This window comes from Bombus vosnesenskii, unplaced genomic scaffold, assembly GCF_011952255.1.
Source record: "Bombus vosnesenskii isolate JDL3184/JDL3185 unplaced genomic scaffold, Bvos_JDL3184-5_v1.1 scf7180000013352, whole genome shotgun sequence".
Classification (NCBI taxonomy): Eukaryota; Metazoa; Arthropoda; class Insecta; order Hymenoptera; family Apidae; genus Bombus; species Bombus vosnesenskii.
This window is the reverse complement of record NW_022882988.1, coordinates 2,649,705-2,673,276: the sequence shown is the minus strand read 5'-3', so window position 1 is coordinate 2,673,276 and position 23,572 is coordinate 2,649,705. Positions and strand designations below refer to the sequence as shown.

At 33.5% G+C, this 23,572-nt stretch overlaps 3 protein-coding genes across 5 annotated transcripts; 2 read left to right on the top strand and 1 right to left on the bottom strand.

Annotated features, from left to right (window-relative positions):
- Nucleotides 1-402: 402 nt before the first annotated feature.
- LOC117236820 (limbic system-associated membrane protein-like) lies at nucleotides 403-8,658 on the top strand. The gene is made up of 10 exons (XM_033500121.1): nucleotides 403-575; nucleotides 2,449-2,550; nucleotides 3,762-3,980; nucleotides 5,148-5,269; nucleotides 5,382-5,523; nucleotides 6,679-6,776; nucleotides 7,461-7,763; nucleotides 7,886-8,078; nucleotides 8,169-8,222; nucleotides 8,316-8,658. The coding sequence occupies exons 1-10, from the start codon at nucleotides 536-538 to the stop codon at nucleotides 8,456-8,458; spliced, it is 1,416 nt and encodes a 471-aa protein (XP_033356012.1). The 5' UTR covers nucleotides 403-535; the 3' UTR covers nucleotides 8,459-8,658.
- A 1,664-nt stretch (nucleotides 8,659-10,322) lies between these two features.
- Nucleotides 10,323-12,350, top strand: LOC117236754 (probable asparagine--tRNA ligase, mitochondrial). Its single transcript, XM_033499970.1, has 4 exons — nucleotides 10,323-10,564; nucleotides 10,729-11,300; nucleotides 11,381-11,828; nucleotides 11,921-12,350. Exons 1-4 carry the CDS (start codon nucleotides 10,436-10,438, stop codon nucleotides 12,179-12,181), a joined length of 1,410 nt encoding a protein of 469 aa, XP_033355861.1. The 5' UTR covers nucleotides 10,323-10,435; the 3' UTR covers nucleotides 12,182-12,350.
- A 363-nt stretch (nucleotides 12,351-12,713) lies between these two features.
- Nucleotides 12,714-23,281, bottom strand: LOC117236753. 3 transcript variants are annotated; one of them, XM_033499967.1, is made up of 17 exons: nucleotides 23,136-23,281; nucleotides 21,925-22,151; nucleotides 21,391-21,516; nucleotides 20,893-21,078; nucleotides 20,545-20,784; nucleotides 20,365-20,469; nucleotides 19,053-20,262; nucleotides 18,554-18,668; nucleotides 17,089-18,474; nucleotides 16,767-17,009; nucleotides 16,342-16,691; nucleotides 15,955-16,219; nucleotides 15,643-15,869; nucleotides 15,326-15,567; nucleotides 15,179-15,193; nucleotides 14,183-14,672; nucleotides 12,714-13,814 (listed from the first exon to the last, which is right to left on the bottom strand). In XM_033499967.1, the coding sequence occupies exons 2-17, from the start codon at nucleotides 22,087-22,089 to the stop codon at nucleotides 13,474-13,476; spliced, it is 5,706 nt and encodes a 1,901-aa protein (XP_033355858.1). In that variant the 5' UTR covers nucleotides 22,090-22,151; nucleotides 23,136-23,281; the 3' UTR covers nucleotides 12,714-13,473. The 3 variants fall into 3 exon arrangements, with proteins under 3 accessions (XP_033355858.1, XP_033355859.1, XP_033355860.1); XM_033499968.1 differs by lacking the exon at nucleotides 23,136-23,281 and adding an exon at nucleotides 22,993-23,129 and having other exon boundaries at nucleotides 13,474-13,814; XM_033499969.1 differs by lacking the exon at nucleotides 15,179-15,193 and having other exon boundaries at nucleotides 13,474-13,814.
- Between the last annotated feature and the right edge of the window lie 291 nt (nucleotides 23,282-23,572).

The following is a 23,572-nucleotide window of genomic DNA, read 5'->3' as shown; positions in this document are numbered from 1 at the left end:
AGAATCCCTTGTTCTAACTTCACGCGCATTACCAAGCGATTTCATTTTCTTATAAAAAAAAAAAATCGATGCTTTGAAGGTATAAAATAATCTTCAGTACAAGACACTCGTTAACCATTTAGGAAGAAAAGTATCATTATGCCAATTTCTATAAAATGATAAAATGTAATTTTAAAACGATGATTTTAATATTTCGACGATTCCTTCCAAAGGTTTCGTCCGAACATCGTTGCTTGAAACGCTTCTAAACGGTCAAGCGGAGAAGACAAATTATTTTATGGGTGACGATATGAGCATCCCTGAATCGCAGAATGGCCCACTGGTCATAATTACGTTGAACGACAAGTGTGCGTGAGCGTGCGTGTGTATGCGTTAAGATCGTAGGAACACGATCATCATCTTAGTACAAGATCAGTGTCTCGTGAAAAGTCGAAGAGTTCGCGCATATACCACGGACATCATTCCGAATCGTTTCCTGTTCTCCGTATATCTCGCGGTTCGAGGGTGGTGGAACGTATATGCATGTTTTTATAACATGGTGGTCTTTGGCTGGATGTTTTGCATTTTTATCATAGGTGAGCAGTAAATTTCACGAAACACACGTATTTTTCCTTCCGAGTTGCGCTTCCACCTTTCTGTAAATCTATATACACGCGTCCATGTTGTTTGTAAAAACCGGTACGTAGATTTAGTTCGAAATAACTGAATAATTTCTTTCATTGGTTTTATTACGTAATCGGCTATTTGAAAACTGTTTGCGTTTAAGCATAATTCTCAAACTACAGTATTTATCTTCTGTTTGTTCTTTGACGATCGTTCATGCACAAATCGAAGAAACCATCGTCGAAACGTGAAAATGCACCTGAAAAAGATTAAATTTCCATCTTTCGCTACCACTGACGTTGTTTTAATTGAAATCAACAATAATAGAGATCAAGCAACTGGCTGTGAAAAAACTTTGACACGCGTAACTCCGACAGTACATGGATTTTTCTATCAGTGGGCACATCGAGCACAATCGTACGTATTCACATATACACGGTGCTCAAAACTTATTTTGATTTATTATTCTGATTCTACATCCTCGGATCGATAAAGATTTGTTTAAAAAAGCGATCGCAGAACTGATCTTGAACATGATCTTCAACTTGAAATTCTTTTTTTAAATCGCGCAGTATTCGTCGGTATTCGTCTACGACCCATGGTTCCTCTGAGACTTTTGTTCCTCGTGATGAATACTACGCGTCGCAATAGAAAAAAGAATTCGACCTTGAAAATCATGCTCAAGTACAATTTTTCGGCCACCTTTTTAAACAGATCTCCACTGATCCGAAGGGATAGAATTATTTCTCAAAGCCATAGCAAATAATTTTTGAACACCCTGTTGTTATCCTCGGGAAAATAGATCAAAATGACAGACAATTTCATGAGGTGCGTGCAATTCGTAATTTTTGTTTCGTACAATGCATGGTGACGGGCTAAAATTTTCACCCTGTAAATTGAATATAATTCAAAATTTAAAGCTTTGTTCAATTTTCGGGCAACTTGCTCAATCTCCTTGCTGGTTCCCCGATTAAATTTATTAAAATTAATTCACCGTCGAACTGATTGTTTCCACGTTTATTTTCGGTTCACTTCGAGGCAATGGGATTATTTGTTATTCGCGAACGCGGCCATGTGATAGCTACAGAAATGAGTTTACAATAACTGCTGTAATTTTCGCGAAATTGTTTCTGCTCTGTTTATTTCATTTCCATACTGTTTCTACCCTCCCGTTTTCGCTCTTTACTAATATTCTCTCTTTTTTTTATGAGAGCGGGGTGCGATTTTAATTAAAAAAATAAATAATCTGCCACGTTTGCCGGAAATCCAGCCCGTTTGAACAAGAAAGTGAATTGTACTCACGTTCGGTTACCTGATAGCCCGACGGCGTGCCGTTGCACGCAGCGCGAAAATTGCGCATACATAATGCATAGGAAATCTGCATTTAACTTTCCAACGTGCCGCGCGAAAACACGGTTGCGCCACTGCCTTTATAGAACCTACGAAGCAAATTTTATAACGTCACCCTGCAGTTAGAGTTTGACAAAGTTGTTAAGGATTAATAAAAAGTGAAAATTGCAACTGAAGTTAATCATAAAAATATTTGTTTCGATATACTATAGTTGCTGCAATTTTTTATCGATCAACAGAAGCTTCACTTTCCAATAATTTAAGTAAACCAACAAAAATCTACTCAATATCGATCAAAATCAAATGACTTCTTGAAATGTGCTGTAAATTCATAGTCAACTAATGTTCGTGGTAATGAACTTTTACACTTTTGGATGTAAAATCTACGTCTTTCTTCGCCCTTCCGATAAATACAATTTAAGTATTGCTGGTGTCTTCTTATTGTTGCAAATCCTCCAATCGTTAAGTACGAATTTGTTAAATTTATTATTACAGGTAGTCGGGCAGCAGCAAACAATGGCTTCAAAAGTTATCCTACAACGGTGAAGACCTTTGAAAATGACACGGTCCTGCTTCCCTGTTACGTCGAAGATCTTGGTAAGTCGCTTCGATATATTTTCCACCCTTAAGTGTCTTTCATTAAAGTCACAGAAGAATATTTGCCACGCGAAGACGATCACAAGTGCGATCGATTGTTTTATGTATTAACAAGCTGGAAAAATCGAGCGAATTAAAAACGGTCGAGGCGTGCACAAAAAGATTATGAAGAACTTAACTCTCCCGGTGCGACAGTTGCAAACAATTATCACCTGTTGCATCTCGTAAACCATAACAACGGTGTAACTATAGATTCGTTAAATCACGACTGTCCTCTTTTCGTATGCAGAGGAGGGAAAACAAGAACCTTTCCTTCGTGATAAAATAAAATAATCAACGTAAATAAATGAATCTCTTATCAACCAATAATTTGATCAAATTCAATAGTGAGACTTACGAAAAGTATCTACATGTTATAATATTTATTCCTATTTATTTAATGGCAAATGTAATTATCAACATGGCTGTTTTAATAATAGCGAACGCTCGGAAGATACTTTTAACAGGAAATAGATCGCGTGTTTAGACCTTCGTTTTAACCAATATGGTACTATATGGTACATTTACTATTAACTCGATCGAGAATCGAGGGTAAAGAGACGGTGCCGCAATTTCGGACAACGATCGATGTTAATTTCCCTAAGCAGGAACGCGTCCACTCGCGACACTCGTGTACGGGTATAGAACGCAAACAATTTACTGTACAATCGATCGACCTGTCATCGATGGTTTCGCTTAACGGGATTGCCTGTCAGACATTCACTTTACCCTGCCGCGAGTTAGACAGAAGGCCACGAACGTTAAAACGACCGTAAGATCGCCACGGATTAAGGACTTGTTTCGGATTATACGCCTCGCTCCTCCGGTTTCTAGCATAACTACGGGACCACCGTTGCCGAACTATGCCCTCGATATTCTATCGAGCTAGGATTTATGGCAAATTGGGTCAGAGAAAAGGTATTTGGTTTGCCCGTTTGGTTACTTATCGGTTGAGAGTTCACCAAACTGCATAGAGTCGTGTCAGTATACGTTGTCCCTATTTTTAGACGATTGAATATCGTACAAACCGAGTTGCCAAGTAACTTTATAACTTCGTTATACGCGAACGCATATAGTAATAAATTTATCCAGAAAGTTAACAGAAAGTTTTTCATATTGAATTTAAGATAGATTGAACCGCTTTCGTGCATACAACAAACTCATATGCCTAGATAACGTACAGACGAGAGTGAGGTGGTGGAGGGATGGCATCCTTCTGGCTGACAGCGGTGAACCACGACACGAACCACCTGAAAGAGTTAAAATGTACTCAAACAGAAGCTTGGAGGTTTCTCACGTGAAACGGAACGATACCGGAGAATATGTATGCCAAGCGTCTCGACCAGCTCCCTGGGGACATGCCACGCAAGTACACGAGATTGAAGTAATGTGTGAGTAAATCCAGCAAAGATTTCTACTTCACAGACGCAAATCTATCGGTGATACGCCACAATTCGCTTCAAAGAATTGTTCCAAATTCTCTACAAAAGATCTCGTTCGATCTCAATGTTGAAAATTGTTTAACAACGTTCCTTCTCCTCTATCGCTAATTGGTTCGGTAGAATCAGTAAGACGTACGGTGCCAATTAATCGAAATCGATAACTTAAGAGTTGAGAAGATTCAAAGAAAGCCGCGTGCGTTTCGTAGATAACTTAAACACAGATATCGATTCTGTCGCGTATCGTCGTTGGCGTGAAATTATGGATGACCCGAAAGTACATTCGAGCTCTACGTCGTTCTGCAAACAAATTCGGGAAAGTTTCCTCAGCCTCGGAATCCTCCACGGAGTTTTCCCAGCCATAAGGATTTCGGTTCCATTTCGCGGAATCCAACATGTAAAAATAGAAAGAACCCTACCAATTCGACTGCTCCGCGAATCGAATTTTCCAATTTTTTTTTCTTTTTTTTTATGTCCCATGAGATCGGGAACGCCCGTGCCTTGTCGTCCAACGATACACACGTTTACATGTACATTCGAACATGTTTCGATCGCTAGAACTCACTTGGGTATAATTAATATTATTGGATGTCCCATTAGGAATGCCGATGGTATTGGAATACTACGGAGACTAATTCCAAGGAAATATACATATATTTTGTAGATGGTTTTCCTGAATATTTCGATTCTTTTAATAGTTTTCGATCGGAAGCCTTCAACGGTCGATGTTGCCACAAATGTTGAAATAAAAGTCATTTTTATGAAACAATTTGTAAGGCCACAGTTTCTAACCCTTTAGTTTATACATCGTGCTAAACTCTTGGCGAGAATTATAGTCTTAATCCAATAGAGACTTTATCCAATAAATGCTTTATTCCTAACCAAGCTTACATTAAATTGTGCGTTTTGAGTTTCAATTCTTGTAAAATTATACATATTATAGCGAATAACTAACGCTCATTTAAATACATACGTAGTTATGAATGAAATTATAAAACAAGGAGTGAAAGTAAATGTGAAAACACGAAAGCATAGAGAACGATGCTCGAGTCTAGAATATAAAATACAGAGAATGATGTGCGTCTTTGAACGTTGATCGGACTATATCGTTACTTGCAGATCCACCCAGCGTCCATCCGATACCAGAATCTGGCAAGCTGGAAGTGAATTTAGGAGAGGAAGTGGACATGGCCTGTGTGGCAAAGGGTGTTCCAGTTCCAATCATATCTTGGAGGAACAAGGTAAACAATATCTTTTCGAATCACAAAAATAGAAAACGAGATATCTTCCGATAGACACAATTGCCACGAATATTAAACATAAAAAATAATGAAAATATTTATCTATTGACAGGACGGGGAAATACCATTTTTATATGATAGATCACGTCTGCGATTCCACGCTGAAAGCCCCAGCGACGCTGGACGGTACACTTGCGTGGCAAATAACGACGTTGGTGAACCTGCCATGGCCACTATAGATCTATACATTAGATGTAGGTACCGCTTTATCAAATTCGAGTAATTTTCTTCGACCACGTCACAACAGTTTATAAATAACATTCGATTATGATTGCGCGGATGTAACTCAAATTCGTGGCCCGCCTACGTTCGAGTTAATTGACTTTATGTACGCCTATATGCACAGAAGTAACGGCGTACACCATTCTGCATACGTTGTTAAACGGCCGTAATTATATTAGGAAATTGCATTCCTCTCTTTAGTATTCCAATCAAACGCCGGCACGATCTAATTGTAATCCCGCGATGCATGTATGCGTTAAATCGTTTATGCGCAGTAATCGTTCTACGTGACAATCATAATTGTAATCGAAAATCACAGTGCGTCGTTTCGTGCATATTTTGCTTCCAATAAAACGTACAGGTTACTTTGATAAACGTTCAACCTATAATTAAATGATTCATCGGGTTAAATGATTTGATAACTAGAAGCGACGATAACTAAAAGGGCCGCTGATGTAAGCACCGATGTCAGTGAACTGTTTCAGAAAAGCTAGTGTTTTGTATACGTACATTTCCTATTCCGAGAATTTGCTGGCAAGAATTATTATTAGATAGAGATGTTCAATGAACTTCTTGCGAAATATTTAATTCTTCAAACTATGTCTCTTTCGTACAATGTTCGATATCGTCCGAATATCAGAGAAAATACAATACGCCCGTTTTTGTTGATTTTGCGACTTTTATGTTGCTGAATGAAAAGATTAAAGCTGAGCTGGAAAGAACTATTCCAAAATAATTGAGATAATTGAAAAGAGCATAACCCGATAAATTGGGAGATATGTGTCTTTTGAAAAGAAATGTTTTATAAGGAACGAATTGTATTAGATCGATCGTTATGTTAGACTAACTTAATTAATATTAGTCTGCATAACTAATGATATTCGCATGCTTCGAATGTTTTCAAAAGAGCAACGAAAACACATATTTAATGCTAAAACCAAATATAAAGACGGTTTTAATATAGAATTGGTTGAGCATGTATCGAATAAGTTTATTTAATTTTAATTGACTAAAAGGGAGGAAATGTGACTTATATTTTCCATCTGTGGCGTTCGTTGATTAGAAAGTATAACAAAATTTTTTTATCTGTTTTAATGCATCTGATGTTACGATCGAAAACAACGCAGACAAACCCAGGATCGAGATGACGAAAACATGGATGCACGCACCCGCTGGGATAAGAGTGCAGCTACATTGCGGGGTGACTGCCTGGCCGGAGGCAACGGTGAGCAGTTTTGCGAGACTGCAAACGATATAATTACAACGCTAGTAATTAACAGCCCGTGCAACAATGGGTGTAGCTTGGAGTCAAGCCCGTTTTCACCTTGGCTGGGAATATCTTCGTTATCGGACGTTTAATTACTTCCCAGTTCCGCGCTTGTATTTGTTTTGACTAGATGCCATTGTTGATAAAGAAAAAAGAATCTGTATTCTTCGTTTAACTTTCATCTCGATGTCATCGCTTAACGAGTCTTTTCTCGATATGTAGAAAGAAATCTAGCGCGAGAAGTAATGGTTAGAAATATATAATTCGCACGACAAATACATAAACCTTCGACTGACTCTGCCTGTAGAGCAATTTCTTTGAACCTATCCCTTGAAGTTAATAACGCGTGACGAATCGATTGACGGGAAACGTGACTCGCGATACTTCTTCTTGCAAAGAAAAAAAAAAAAAAATAGCTACTACGGTTAAATTCTTTGCTGACGCGGCATTTCATCCACACTTGTCTCGAACGGAAAAGATCGCCGTGGTGCATTCTGGCGAACGATTTTCTCAGTTACATCATCATACTCTCGATAAATCTACTTGAACCGATGGAAAAAGTTTAATGACATTGATGATTTAACAAAAAGATATAACTTCTTTTTCTTTTTATGTCATCGGATCTATAAATCCGATCTACAGGTGGAATGGTATTTCAACAATAGAAGCGTGAAATATTCATCGAGGATAGTGAAGCACAACGCAGGCAGTGATCACAGTTTAGTGATAAGAAACGTTAGGACGACGGATTATGGTTTCTACCTCTGCAGAGCTTCTAATTCCTTGGGAATTACCGAGGCAGCGGTCGAATTATCGGGTGTCGCGAATCCGCCCGTCTTTAAAAAGACTTCGCACAGCCTCTCTAAGACCTCGTACAATTTCGTCTGGGAGGTTCACAGTTACAGTCCAATAGTTCAGTACGAATTCAGATTTCGTAAATACGTGGTAAGATTCAATGCTTTCAATACTGGTTAATTTATAATTAATATAGGTATATTTTATCTATCAGTTTGTATTCTATCATATCATTGTATTATTTGTACCGTCGTGAATTTTTCAATCTTTAGAACGGCGTTCCTGGTCAATGGTGTAAATTGTACATACCCAGCGGCAACGATGGAAACAGTTTCATACACACATACTCGTTCAAATTGACGGGATTGCAAGAAGCATCGCATTATGAGGCGCTTGTTTTATCGAAAAATCGTTATGGCTGGAGTAAGTCATCGGAAATAATACGATTCGCAACGGAAGGTGCTCGTAAGTACTGCAAATAATTTCTTTCTTGACATAAAAATGATTTCATTTCATTTACGTGATTTCATTAATCTGTATAATTTCTTTTTTCAGTGGACAAAGATAATTACATAACGAACGCGATACAAGAGGATAAAATCGCACCAGGTAACTTTATATTTCATGTTAGTTATTTAGAATAATTATAATTGAAGATACTATAATAAAATATCGTACGTAAAAAATCATTTCTTTCCGTAGCTGTACAACTTGCATCGATGTCCCAACATCCCCCTCTGGATACTGATAACGGCGAATCCTCTGTTACACAAGCAAAAGCAATGACAAATATAATAATGATATTTATATTATATGTTTTCAACATTAATTTTTGTAAGTTGTAAGATACTTGTATAAATTACTAACGTCGCATTAAATTAGGTTTTATTGATTAATGAAGTAGAAACAGAAGAAAGAAAGATTAGTTCTGTCCTATATTAGGATAAAATTTCACGAACATTAAGCTGTTTGAACTTTAAGATTGTAAATAGATTTAACTTACACGTTTAATGATAATCATACATATACATATGTTTTGACTACAGGGAAAATGTTTATTTGCGAAGAAGAGAAACTTTTTAAATAGATTATAAAACTATATGTAAAATAAATCATTAAAAATATAATTCGTTGTGATTTACTTTCGAAAAATATTAATCAAACAGTCTTGTAGTCAATCCTTTTCATATCATGACTACGTAATTGTAAATATATACAATATACGAAGTAGACATGACATTATATGGGATATTGACTAAGGACGCAGACGAAACATTGGTCTATGTCCGTACTTTGCCTGTAATAATGGCATCGACTAAATACAGGAATCATATGACAACATTATCTAAATACAGGATAGACCCGCTATTATATGAGATTTCGTGCTTCACGTTCTAAAATACTGGTCTTGAAACAAAATCTGAGTGTTTCTATCAAACTAAAACTCTTGTAAAAGAATTGCTAAATATCTGTAATTAATACAAATTGAAATATTATATAAATTTTGTTCAACTTTATGTTTGGCTATTATAATAGAATTATTCTTATCAGCAACTGGCCTCTAATATAAAATAGTACCATAGAAGTGCAAATTTAATTTTACTTGATAAGAAATATAAAAATTATAAAAATAATTATTGTAATAAATCGTTGATGGCGTCAATTTACAATAAAGATTTTAAAATTATTAAATTTTATTTTATTATAAAGGAAACATCACTTTTCATAACATCGATAAAAATTGTCACCTTTCAACCTTAGGAAAAAGTCACCTTGTAATAGATAAAAACATAGACGAGTTATGCTGGTAAATTGGCCCTGAACTAATAGATACAACTCTAAATTCCTAGATAAACTCCTAGTGTAAAAATTAAAAAAAAGCGAAGTACACGAGCTCAGTTTTGCTTCAACTCCTGTATCGTGATAATTAAAAAAAGGCAAAAGCCTACAAAAAAAGTATAAACTTGCACTTATTGACAATTTAATTTATAACATCTAAAATTTATTGTAGTACAATATAAAAATCATTTTTCATGTCGTCGGCAAAAATCATTAATATTTGATCAATTTTGTGTAAGAAGCTGCTGAAAATGGCTATGTCCCATCTCTTATTTGCTCATCTTGGAATAATAAATTGAAAATAATAAGAATACGTATTCTCAATTGAAATTTCTAGAAAATCAGTTCTTCAAAATATTCAAATACAAATATTATATTAAGTTTTCCTATTTAATTAAAAACTTAAAAATTAAGAAAGGATTAAAAAATATTTTATAAAACAACAGTAGAACGTATCGACTTAGACCAAGTTGAAGTAACAGACTTCCTTTCGAGAATTTAACAAATATAGATCTTTCTATAGGTATATACACGGTACATACGATTCTGCTATAATGTATTATCTTTATCGCTTCCGATGATTGAGTTCAATATATCTAATTTCTACCTTCGCTGTAACAAATCGCAGAGGGCATAAGAAACACTCTGATTTTTTTTAGGTCGGTATTTCAGAATCTGAGAGTTTCTGTTCTTACAATTAATCAATACGTATATCAATTCTGATTACTAATTATATCGAAAATAATTAACTGCCACTAGATTTAATTATCATTCCTACCATACCAATAACGATGATTTCATATTTTATTCTGAACCGATAATGTCGTATCTGACATGAAAATAGTAACCTGGGCTACGTAGTCCCCGGATCGCGGAACACAAATTTATATTGTATGTTAGGTCTATCTTATATCTTGTTTGTGGTAATAACTTTGTGATTTTGTTATCATTAATTGCACAAATTTCGCAAAAACAAAAGAAAGATGTCACTTCTTAAGTTTAACAGGAATTTATTTGCTATCCTTAAAGTCCAAAGATGTCATGTCCACAGTATGTTGCAAATATGTAATGATAATTCTGAAACTATTGTTGGAAAACATGTAAAAGTACAGGTTAGCTGTATCTTATAGTTTTTTAATATTTTGATATTTAATTGCGGATTCATTCATGTTCTTTCTTTGTATTGAATATTATAAATATTTTTTTATATAGTGTTGATTATTAATATCTCTTGTTATTTGTGATATTAACCTTTGAAACAATTTATTAAAAATAGGGTTGGGTTTATGCACTGAGAAAGATGAAAAATAGTATTTTTATTGATATTATGGATGGATCAACTCCTAATATGTTCCAACTTGTTGTATCAAAATCAAATAAACCAGACAAATTAAGTTTTGGAAGTAGTATTAAGGCAGAAGGAAAATTAGCCTTAAATCCAAATGGTAAAGTTGAACTACATACAGATAATATTGTTGTAATTGGTATGTGTGATGTTATGGATGGATATCCTTTTGCTCCAAGAAAACTGTATCATGTGGATTATGTTAGACAGTTTCTTCATTTAAGACCAAGAATTAGAACATTTTCATCTTTATTAAGGATACGTGATATGACATCTGCAACTATTGAAAATTATTTGAGAAGTAAAGGTTATATTCATATACATACACCAATTTTAACTTCAAATGACTGTGAAGGAGCTGGTAAATTATTTTTAGTTAAGCCAGATTGTAAAGATCTATTAAAATCAATGAAAAGGGAAGGTATAGGGGAAGAAGAATCATTTTTTAATACTAAATCTTTTTTAACAGTATCAGGACAATTACATTTAGAAGCTGCTGCCAGGTGAATAGATTATAGGATTTTATGAATAATATTTAAGCAAAGAAAAATTATATACCTAAAGTATGCATAAAACATTTTAGAGCATTTACAAAAGTATATACCTTTGGACCAGTATTCAGAGCTGAAAATTGTAAAGCAAGATTACATTTAGCTGAATTTTATATGTTAGAAACTGAATTAGCATTTATTAATAGTATTGATAATATAATGATTGAAGTTGAATCATTAATAAAATATGTGGTTAAAGATATACTCGTAAAATGTGCTTCAGATATACATGCAATAGGTGGTTGTGAGGTACAGTGGTTGGATAAAAAATTTGCATGTATAACGTATGATGAAGCAATTAATATTTTACAAAATAATACAAGTTGCTTAGAGATTCCTATTAAATACGGAGCAAACCTATCTAAAGAGCATGAATTGTTTCTAGTGAAACATAACGATAATATTCCCATATTTATTACAAATTGGCCAAAAGAAATGAAACCTTTTTATATGAAAGAATGTAAAGATAATCCTTCAAAGGTGAGTATAGTGAATTTAATAAATTTTGAATTTGATAAATATCTTTTCAAATAATAGTCATTGTAAAGGTATATATGATCCTTTTTTTTAAGGTTGATGCAATAGATCTTTTAGTACCTACTGTAGGGGAGTTAGTAGGAGGCAGTATACGTGAAGATGATTATGAAAAGTTAAAGTCAAAGTTACCCTTAATGTCTAATCTTTCTTGGTACTTAGAACTTCGAAAATATGGTAATGTTCCAACTGGGGGTTTTGGAATGGGGTTTGAAAGATTTTTACAATTTATTTTTAATATACCAAATATTAAGGATACAATCCCTTTCCCAAGGTGGCCCCATAATTGTAGCTTATAAATAGAAATCTCAAGACCTATTGTCTACATGGTTATCCCATAACAAAATATATAAATATACATATAATTATTGTATGCAATTAAAGTATTTAAAAATAAATTTTCTTTTAGGGAAAACGTAAACAAACATTTATATGGAATAATCAGTGTAGAAAACTATTTTAGAAATTTATTAGTTTTTTATTATGCTCTCAACGTCAAATATTACAAAATTATTAGATTAAGTATAAGGAGAAAACAGTAACATCAAATCAGTTTTTTTTTTCTAAAAATAAGATTTATTGAATGCCGAAACAGATCTCAACTAAAGAGTAACTTTTTATTAATACTTGTTTATTTCTTCAAATATTTTTATAGTTAAAAATTTAAATTTCTAAAGTTCTTCAGCAATAGCGATTATCATAAGGGATATTTTAGACAGGTAAATTTAGTAGGATCATAAATAAGCAACCAAAGGACGTCAGACCCCGAATGATTAACAAGATTTTTTTTTATACAACAAAATAATTCTTCTCTAGTAGTAACTGTTCTTCTTTACCCAATATCGTCGGGATTAATTTTATGTTGGTATTATGTACATTATAATCAACAATTTTATATCACACAATTTGTACACCTAACTAAATTGGGTAATCTTCCATCATTTCTACGGGACCTCGTTTTCGTGCTTTGTAAAATCAAATTGGGGATGATGCTTCTAGAAAACAATATATCGAATACCATTCAAATGTTTTTACAAAGTACAAACGGTATGAAATTCTCAGTTAGTCTTGTGCATATCAGTATTACATTCCTGACACTTCTCTGTCACGAAACACGATTGCACTCGATATTATTGGGAATGCTACTATATCATATCTCGCTTCTAGTTAGACTGTTTCGATTACATTAAATATGTACAGTTTTTGTTCTCTTTTCACCTTAATTAAAATTTAAAAACTAAATACACGCATACACTTATACAATCACACATTATAACACGTACTTTTAGCTTATACGACGTGATATTTGAAAATAGATGTGATTAATTCCTTTTACTACATTAGCAGTTCAAAGAAATGTTCAGATAAAAATTGTGCATATGAAATGCAAAAAATAGAAAAGTAAAATACAGAAAAATGAATAATACAATAAAAAAAGAAAGCAAAAATTCTGTAATCACACTACATCACGTCGTACAAGCTGCACAAATATGATATACAATGCAACAAAACTTAATTTTAAGTAGTGCTAAACATGAATTCATTCTCACACTCCCATACATACATATTTCAAATACATTACATCTACTATTTACATAATTGAGCAGAGTCCTGATAACTCTTGCCCTCTTTCCACAGGAGGTAAATTTGAAAGTTTTCTACCTTGCAAAGTAGGTTTGATAGAAGCAGGCACCAAAGGTTCTATTATTTCTTCAGTAGGTGTCTCAACTATAGGTTTTTCTTTTTCCTTTGAATCTTCTGGCTCTTTATTGATACACAATGGTTTCGTAATATTGATTTTAATTCGAGATGGAGCCGCTGGCATCGCCGCAGGCGTAGAATCCAATTCTACATTCCCGTCTATAGAACTCTTCACAGCTGCGTATGTTGTATCAACCGTTGCAGGTTCGGTTATTATACTTTCTTCAGGATCTACATGTAAAATTATCGCACAAATTTTTAAAAAATTAATTGTATTAAAGTATATATACAGGGTGGTTGGTAACTAGTGGTACAAGCGGAAAGGGAGTGATTTTACGCAAAGAAGTCGAAAATATAGAATAAAAATTTTTTTTAATTTTTTTTTTAATTTTTCCATTGAGACAACGTCCTACAGTGAGATCCGTTATAACGTACCGCACGCGCACGAGCGAAAATTTAAAGTCGATTTTCTCGAAAACAAAGCCTCAGATGAAAAATTTTTATTCTATATTTTCGACTTCTTTTTTCGCGTAGAATCACCCCCTTTCCGCTTGTACCACCAGTTACCAACCACCCAGTATATAGCATACAATACGTACCTGGTTCCTGCTCAATAGGTTCTTCTTTAATTTCTATGTTAGTAAAATCGAAATGTTCCACTTCTAATTGTTCCTCAGGTTCGTCAATTGGTTCTTCTTTAATTTTAATATTTTCAAAGGATTTATCCACATTTTCTGTTTCTGGTATTTCTGTTTCGACTGAATCTTCTTTTTCTATACTTTCCATATCAACATCCTCCTTATTACTACATTCTAATTCTTGTTCTTCCATTTTTTCATTTTGTTCAATATCTGCATTATCTTCAATTATAGTTTCCTCCTCTTTAGTCTCCATTTCAGTAGATTCTTCCGGTACCTTATCTTCTATTATTTCATCCGACGGCTCTACTGTTTCAAATTCAGTTTTTAATGCTTCCATACTTAATTCATCAGTCTTATTTTCTTCAGCGAATGTTTCATCTGAGCTCTCCTTTTTTTCATCCTCCATTTCCTCTATTGTTTCTTCAAGCGCAGATTTTTCCAAAGCTCTCTAATGGCGTAAAGAAAGCAATATATTAATAAATTAATATACAATATATACAATACAATAAAATATATAATGATACAAATATACAATGGTAAGAACTATAAACGTGCAACAAAATTTTATGTAAATGAACATTTCTTATTACCTTACTTCCTAACATATATATGTGAATTAGAAATTACTTTAAATTAATCATCCAAATTATTTATGTCATAAGATGATGTATGTATTCAATAAAATTTGAATCTTACTAAATAATAAATGTAATCATGACTTTCATTCTTATTTATGCACAAAATGTTAAAAATCAATTCATAACAAAAAGAAATTATATGTTATATACATTTCTATAAAAGGAATCTATAAAATTAAAAAGTTAAATAAAATAAAATATATATTGCAGAGTGTACATTACATCTTTCATTGCCTAATTACTTCCACTATATCTATAAGTGCGGAAACTTTCTGCAAGTGCAATATGAAAATATGGATTATAAAGAAGCACATACCACGAGACTCTTTTCCTATTTTTTGCAAGAATGCAACAAATGAAGAATTCATTAATATATTTATATCGATATTATATTCCGATTGACTGATCGGAAATATGATAAAATGTTAACAGAAAATATAGGAAGATATAAGATAAAACCAACCTTGTAATCATCAAGACACAATGGATGATAATTCTTTCCTTCAAAGTTAATTGCTGGTCTTAGATGCCACTCCTCCTTTTCTTCATTATAAAACTGTTCAAATGCATCATGACATACTTGACATCTAGAATCCTCATCAGTTCCAGTGGGAACACTAGGCTGTGAGGCTTCTTGAGGAGAATCCTCGGCCGTAATACCTTCCGTATCAGCCGTCTGTTTTTCCGTTTCAAACCAACTTTGTACTAAACAATGTAAATAAGATATTAGGTCTCCCATTACAAAATAGATTATAAATAATAAAAAAAAAAAGTGTTTACCTCTATCTTCTAAATCTTCAATTTCTTCAAACTGTATCCAATCACTAACATCATAATACCAAGGTCGTGAATGAGCCTTCCTTGCAGAATCTCTTTCTCGTCTGTTTTGCCTAAAGTGCCAATCTAAATGATGACTATACCGAGTTGCTAATTCTGGTGCAAATCTGGCACCACAAGAACTACACTGCATGCCACTGTACAATGCTGCCGCAATAGCCGGTTGCTTACTAAAATAAGGAATATTTCCAATTCAAAATTAATGCAAAATACAATAATTAATTTAAAATAGTGTTTTATTAAAATTATACTTACACTTTAAGTGTTTCTGGTTTATCAAATGAAACCGGAATAATTTCTGGTTCCTTCTTTTCTTCCTCTTCTTGTTTCTTTTGTTCAGAAAGATTCGATACAATACCAGTCTCTACTAATCTCTGAAACAGTTCATTCATATTCAGCGGTAATGATAATGGTGGAGCAGTTGTAGGTGGATTTTCAGCTGGTTCAGCTTGATAAGATAATCCAGACGATGGTGCCATTGCAGATGGTAAAGCTGAAGATAACACGTCTAATTGCAAATCTGAAACAAAGCAAATTTTCGCTACAAGTCTAATGCAATATTACACAGAAAAATATACTATATTTCGGTCCACATACTATTTTACATATTACATGATGTGTTGTTACAAATATAATATTTACCCGGTTTAGGAGTAGATCTAAGATCCGAACCATCTTGTGACGTTGATTCATGTTCAACAGCAGAGAACTGCGTTGGTGTAGAAGCTGCATCCACTTTCGGCTTTTGTGTCAATAGAGGCGGGGTAGGTGGTGCTTCGATAGGTTCTTCACCTTTCATACCTGCTATCTTAACATATCCTGGTCGGACACCTCTAGGCAGTACCGAAAATCTTATAAAATGCTTTTTATCCCTAACAATAATTGGTTTAGGCAGTCCACCAAATTCCACTTTAAATGGCCGCCCATTTAAAAGAACTGTTTGTAACGAGTCTATAAATTCAAGTGTATGAGGTTTCCCTTCAATTTCAAATCTGTAAATATTTAAATTTGTATTATAATTTATACATCTTTAGTCTAAAGTTTGTAATAATATGAACACAACTAACATTTGAGGTTTTGCATCTAAAAATACAGGAACCATATTTCGGGCATTAATAATAAGATTAATTTTGGCAACTACTAAGTCTGTTCTCTTTACAGTACCAATCTTAACAAGGGGTGGAGGTCCTTCCAATTTTACGCTAACCTTTTTACCACCAAGATCTACTGTTATTGGCATACCACCGAAATAACACTCATACCACCTATCATCAATATATAACTCTCTCGTTGGTGCACCTAATTTAATTCTGAAAACATAAACAGGTCGATAATATCTTAGATTATATATAAATCTGTTAGTCGAGTGCACGACATTAGGATACATACCTATGAACTTCACCTTCATAAATAAATTCTTTGTAATTATCATTAAATGCACAGGTTATAGTGATTTTATCATCAATTAAAATCCGCCGTATACCATCTTGAAATCCGATTTCTCTTGGATCATCCCAATTCATAAAAACTACTCCAGTTTGACCGTAGTACCTGATTTCACGTGGTATATGCTGTATGTCTATATCTATAGATTTCATAGTATCTCTTGCAATTTCATCTAATAATTTTGAGTCTGGTGGCGGTAATTCACGACTATGAGGATTTGGATTCTTTATCATCGTTGTAGTATAATTTTGATCGCCATCTTCGATATCATACTTCGAAGACGAACTTGGCGATACGTTTCTTGAAGCATTCAATGATGACATATTTGTATTTGATATAAGACTTGTCATTGGTCCATTGTTTATCATCATTCCAGGTCCGTTCATTCCCGGTAATGATATAGGTGGATTAGGCATGCCCATTGGCCCAATTGGACCATTAGGTAATAAATTTGACATGAGCGGACCATTAGGTCCCATAGGTCCCATCATTCCAGGTCCTAATCGTGGATTTGGACCAATAGAATGATTGAAGCCACCGTGATATTGATAGTCGGGTCGCATTGGTCCGAAGTGTCTTGGATTTTGCCATGGACCAACTGGTCTAAAATCTGAATTAAAATGTCCTTGCGGTCCACCGTAAGGAGGTCCCGGCGGATGAGCCCATGGTCCTGGTTGTTGCCATGGTTGATTTTGCCACCTAGGGCCGTTTGGATTTCTTGCAATAGGATGATCTTTGTTTCTCATCATTTCCTTATCACCAGAAGGACTAAATGTAGAAGTACGCTCACCTGGACCCGCTATATCCAAATTTACACCCTTTTCCCATACAATAGAACCTACTTCTTTTTCCTTTCGTTGTGCAGCTCTTAATTTCCGATCTTCGCTCATATGTAAAACTTCTTGAATGAGAGTATTGTATTGAGTTTTAGTAATGGATCCTTGATTCAATTGTTCTGCAGCTTGTTTCATTATTATTTCTATATTTCTGTCTTCATTCTTTTCAGGTTTATCATTTTCTCGACCTCTTCGACCTGATCTGTTATCTTGATCTTCGTTCGATAATGTTCTTCTTCTTTCTTTAGGATCATCCGGAAGTTTGTTGTAAAGCCTCAGTCTACCCAATCTATCTCTGTTACGATCTCTAGCATCACGCTTATCATCAGTATTATTAGCTTGCTTTTCTCTGTCATTCTTTGATGGTGTCTTTAGTTTTGCCCACCCATCTTTGCCATCTTCACCAGATATTACGGGTGGGGGCGGTGTAGGTGGTCGTCCAGCTTTGGGATGAGTTAATGTTCGCAGATCAACGTCTTCATTTCCAAATAATCTATAAAATTAGAGGAGTTACATTAACTGTGCACTATATATTTTGTATAGCCAAGGAAGAAAGAAATAAAAATACATACGCATCGAACTTTTCAGCTTTTGTTTTCTTTACTAATGTAGATTCCATGTGTTCTGTAGTTTGTCGTTTATTAGTATTAACTGCTGGTGGTAATACACGCAAATCTAAGTCCTCTTCTGAAAAAGATTTCGAAGCAAAGTGAAATAACTCGTATATTATGCAAGAATTATATGCGTATTTAATTTTACCAACATATAGGATCATTGCATCCTCTTTTGCATGCTAGTTTTATATCTTGAGAAATAAAAAATGTTTGTTCGAAACAGAGAAATAAAGAATATATTATTCATGAATAAAATATATTTTAATGTTTCGCCTTTGAAGATTTAAAGTAATATTACAGCTGAAATTGTTCTGACGCAAATCTTTAGAGCTAGGGACATCGTTATAACCACATATCATAAAAAATTAACTCACCATTAAATAATGCAAAGTATATGATGCATGTGTGTTTATAAATAATTTATATTTATGTTGAAAAACGTAAAATATTAACTCACTCTTTTCTAATACAGAAGCGGCTGCACCTGGAAGAGGTAGTGTCGCTCTCAAGTCTTCATCTTTGCTGGATGATTCCAAAGTTGGTTCCACAGCAGTTTGAACGTTTCCAGCATTTGCTGGAGAGCGCTCGGGACTAAGACTGCCATCCTTATTACGTCTTACGTAATTTCTTTGTCTAGCATTCGGTCTGATTTCTTTAAATGTAGGTGGATGAGGAGGAGAGACTATCAATGAACCAGATTGCTCCTCCTCAGTAACACCACTAGAATTGCTTAGACTTAAATTGGATTTTGCATCATTACGCCTAGGAATTCTATATGGAGGGCTTGGACTGCGTTTTCTCGATTTTGTATTCTTTTTTCGATTTTTAGAGTTTTGGAAGGATTGGGGAGAGGTACGCGAGGATGGTGAACTGTCTCCACTATCTTTTTCACGAGATTTGGACCTAACAGGACTGGCATCTCTGTCGACTTTCGGTATTTTACACGGAGATGTTTGAGGTTGTTTAGATCGCGATTTGTTACCTAGTTTTCTATGCGAGGATTTTGAGGAAGCAGACTTGTCGATTGCCGAAGATGAAGAAGTTCGAGAATTCGAACTCTTCGAGTCTTTCGACTTGGAATCGTTATTTCCACCTCCTCTATTACTCGCAGATAAAGAACTATTAGTACCCATAGATAAACTTTGAGAACCTTTGGAATTATTACTGTTTAGGTTACCACTACTATTACTAGACAATCGAGGGTCTTTCTTTTGACTTGTTCGATGCGACACAGCATCTTTATTTGCGTTACCACTGAAATTTTTATTGTTATTATTATTGTTGAGGTTCGTATTAGCATTATTGTTATTACTAGCGTTTAACGTCGCAGTATCGGAGCCGGCAAGATTTGTCGGAGACTTGTTGATAGTGCTAGTCACAGCCTGTTTCGAAAGTAACTGCTGTTTTAATTGATCTGAAAGTACAGTGTTTGTATGTGCCGCTAACTGCGCTTGGCCTTCACCCCGCGAATCCTTCTGAGTTGGTGTACTTATTCGCTGACGAGGATCCACGCTTGAAACTGGTACATCTTGAGCCGAGGTAGTTTTTAGTCTTGGATCACGAGATACCGGTTTAGCTGATGCTACTGCTATACTACTAGCTGGTGCAATTCGTGGGCCATTGTTCGTTCCTGCATTTTTCAGAAGTGAAGCGGCTGCTGCTGGAAACTTCAAATAGGAAAACTACTGTTAAAAAATAATACATAACGCAATAATTTTGCTTCATAGCATTTTGTGGCACAATGATGAAAATATAATTTAAATAACTACCTGTTTTGCTACTTGCTTTGATGCTTGACTTGGCACAGTGGTTGCAACAGGTTTCCCTTGCGTGACAGTTTCTGTGCTTGGCGTAATATGTGTTGTAACTGCAACCTATTCAAAGAAAAAATAATAAAGTTTGGTTAAAATTAAAAAATGCAGTTAAAAAAAAATTATTTTTTAACTCACCAGTTCAGCTTTTAAATTTCCAGCTTGTTTATCAAGTTGCCGCTGTTGTTGTTCTAAATTAGCTTTAGCTTGAAGTAATTCTAATTCAATCTTTTTTTTCTGTAGTTCTATCAGTTCTCGCTGTTTCTTTAATAATTGCTCTCGCATTGCTGCTTCCGTTGGTGTCACAGGATCACCTGGTGGAAGCTTAACGGGTGCTACAATTGGTTGTGAGACAATAGATGTTGCTGATTGTTGGGGCTAGAAATAAAATTGTATGAATTACATTTCAAGTATGAAAATATATTATCTAATCACATATTCATTATTTATATATATATTTCAAGCAAATAAGTTTATTAAACTAACCATTGAAAAAAAACGAGGATTAACATGGATAGATCCAGAAGAAACACTAGTAGGAGAGGCAGTGATTGGCCAAGCAGGATCAATACTTTGCACTCGTACATCCAAAGAAAATAATTTCTTTGCTGGAAATACATCATTCCATGTTTGCCTCAATTTCCACATGCTGGCTCTTGTATTTTCATCCACCTAATTATTTATACAAATAATACTGAGTTTTATGTTTCTCCTGTCTTTAGAAAATTTTAAGCTTTACAGTATAGATACACAAAGTACAATGACCTGATATTGACTAAATGATTATCTTATAGATCTACGGAATGTAAGTCTTATAATTGCAATACACTTGTTTTTTTTTTCAAATATAAATATAGTATAAGACCAAGCAAATTACTTTAAAATAAAACAAGACTATACATATTTTAAACAAAAAAAAATAGAAATGATTAATATATATTTTTAGATAATATGCATTTTTCAAATAGTAGTTAGTAAACATACCTTTTCAAACACTCCACAAAAAGTATTTACAATATTTTGAGTGAAGAGATTTAAATATGCTCCATTAACATTCTTCACAATCGAATCAATCAAGTAAAGGACAGGTAATTTGATATCACTTCTCACCTAAAAGGACATAATATAATGTATATGTATTTAAATTTATATCAATAAACTTAAGCTATTATTTCACACCATAATGTATACACGAAGGTGACATAAATACAATTGAAAAACAAAGAAGAAAAGGTGATTATACAAATTTCATTTATCTTTATTTGTTTTATTTACTTTTGTTATATTTTAAATAAACAACGGTATGAAATACAGCTTTGCTAGTTTTAACACTTATAATGTATAATTCATAAATATTTAAAAAAAATGAGACATGTAAATTTCCAAAACACCAATCTCTTATAGATAGTAAAAAAATAATATTAAATAAGCATGTAACAATGTAAACATAATATATTTTATAATGTACAAAACAACTTATATACTATTTGAACTAATATATTACAAGAGATAAATAACCTTTTGTAGATGATTCTCAACAGCTTGTACAATTGCTGGTGCATGTTCTATGTTATCTTCAGCCAACATAGTAAGCATATTAATTAATGGTTTACTGTTAATAGTCAAATCAGACAGCGATGAGATATACTCATCCGCTATTTCCTTAGACTTTGTTGATGTCATGATGTTGTGTTGCCAGTTGATAAATGCAACAAATCTTGGTCAAATTGACAATGGTAATTATACTGTGAAATACAAAGAAACAGGTATTAGGAACAACAACATATTTTTTAATATATGAAGGCAATAACATAAACACATAACTCTTATTGATCTTTTATTAAAATAACATATTTAGTGACAAGAATTTATTAATTCTTTATTATGCAACTTTAATAATTGTTTTAAAATATTCATAATGTGCAATATATCATACAAAAGTTTGCTAAATTTAAAAAATATTTTATAAAAAGAACTAAATATAAAAACTACAAAATTATAGAAACATTAATATATCCATACATTGAATAGTTACAAATTCACATGTACGCATTCTACAACTTTGGAAAGTAATAACAAATTATTAACATTATAATTCAATGGACAGTTAAATAATTATTGTTTGTTACATATTTGTGAGATTACAATAAAATTGGAAAATTTTAATATACAAAAAAATATGGAATATTCTAATCAAAATTATTTGTTATATAAATAAGAATGTAATGCACAACAAAATCTTTATTTGATATTAATTCTTGACTTTTTATGGTTAGACCACTCCATTTTTACTGAATTGCGATATATATAAGACAGAAAAATTGGACATGTATACAATGTCTTAAAATTCAGCTTGTATTAAACAAATTAATATAATCAATCTTAAAGCATTAACCTGAACAAGAATTAATACGTTATGATCTCTATTTATGTAATATTATCTGAAATCTTTTTACAAAAGATTGATAGACGTCATATACACATATCGATTTTTTCACTGTTTTAGCAATTATGCACTTTCCAAAAGTTTTTTTTAACACTACTATTGCAATATCCATGCACGTTCTAGAAGATCAGCACAAATACCTAAGTGTACACGAATAACTAACACGCATCTGGATTTCCTTAACGCCTGACTCGAGCAAGCTTGAACGACATTGATACTATAACTTCACGATCTATAATGAGTTTTACCGAGAACACTATAAGCGACACTGGTTAACATTTACCTTTTTAACGCATTTCGAAAAAACAGAAATATTCCGAAACACGATTATTTTGACTTTTCGCGATAATCACGCGGACACTACTGCTACGCCAAACGGGATATCCACGTAAAATGGCTACCATTCCTTTGTACCTTCTAACGGGATTACAAATATATAACGCTCATCGTGATTGGATAAATTTCTTACTCTGTCGGTTGAATTTCTGTAAAGAACCAATCACATATTCCGTTGCAAAATACAACCAGTTTGCTTAGTATACTAGAAGTTCACAATTTTCCGCACGTGTCGCTAGTGTGCAAAATGGAAGCATATAGATGCGTTTTCATTGAGACGATTCTTATGAGTAATTTATATTGAGACAAAACGACAAAATGAAATTACGAAGTCTATTGAAATTTATTTAATGAATTATTAGAAATACTTTAAATGTTTTCTAG

Excerpts from the sequence above, each read along its gene's own strand:
- LOC117236820 (XM_033500121.1), top strand. The coding sequence starts at position 536 with ATGGTGGTCTTTGGCTGGATGTTTTGCATTTTTATCATAG. Across the intron at positions 576-2,448 it reads GTTTTGCATTTTTATCATAG|GTAGTCGGGCAGCAGCAAAC; the intron begins GTGAGCAGTAAA and ends TTATTATTACAG. Across the intron at positions 7,764-7,885 it reads TCAGATTTCGTAAATACGTG|AACGGCGTTCCTGGTCAATG; the intron begins GTAAGATTCAAT and ends TTCAATCTTTAG.
- LOC117236754 (XM_033499970.1), top strand. The coding sequence starts at position 10,436 with ATGTCACTTCTTAAGTTTAACAGGAATTTATTTGCTATCCTTAAAGTC. Across the intron at positions 11,301-11,380 it reads CATTTAGAAGCTGCTGCCAG|AGCATTTACAAAAGTATATA; the intron begins GTGAATAGATTA and ends AAAACATTTTAG. Across the intron at positions 11,829-11,920 it reads GTAAAGATAATCCTTCAAAG|GTTGATGCAATAGATCTTTT; the intron begins GTGAGTATAGTG and ends CTTTTTTTTAAG.
- LOC117236753 (XM_033499967.1), bottom strand. The coding sequence starts at position 22,089 with ATGACATCAACAAAGTCTAAGGAAATAGCGGATGAGTATATCTCATCG. Across the intron at positions 20,263-20,364 it reads CAAAGCAAGTAGCAAAACAG|TTTCCAGCAGCAGCCGCTTC; the intron begins GTAGTTATTTAA and ends TCCTATTTGAAG. Across the intron at positions 17,010-17,088 it reads TATGAAGGTGAAGTTCATAG|AATTAAATTAGGTGCACCAA; the intron begins GTATGTATCCTA and ends TTATGTTTTCAG.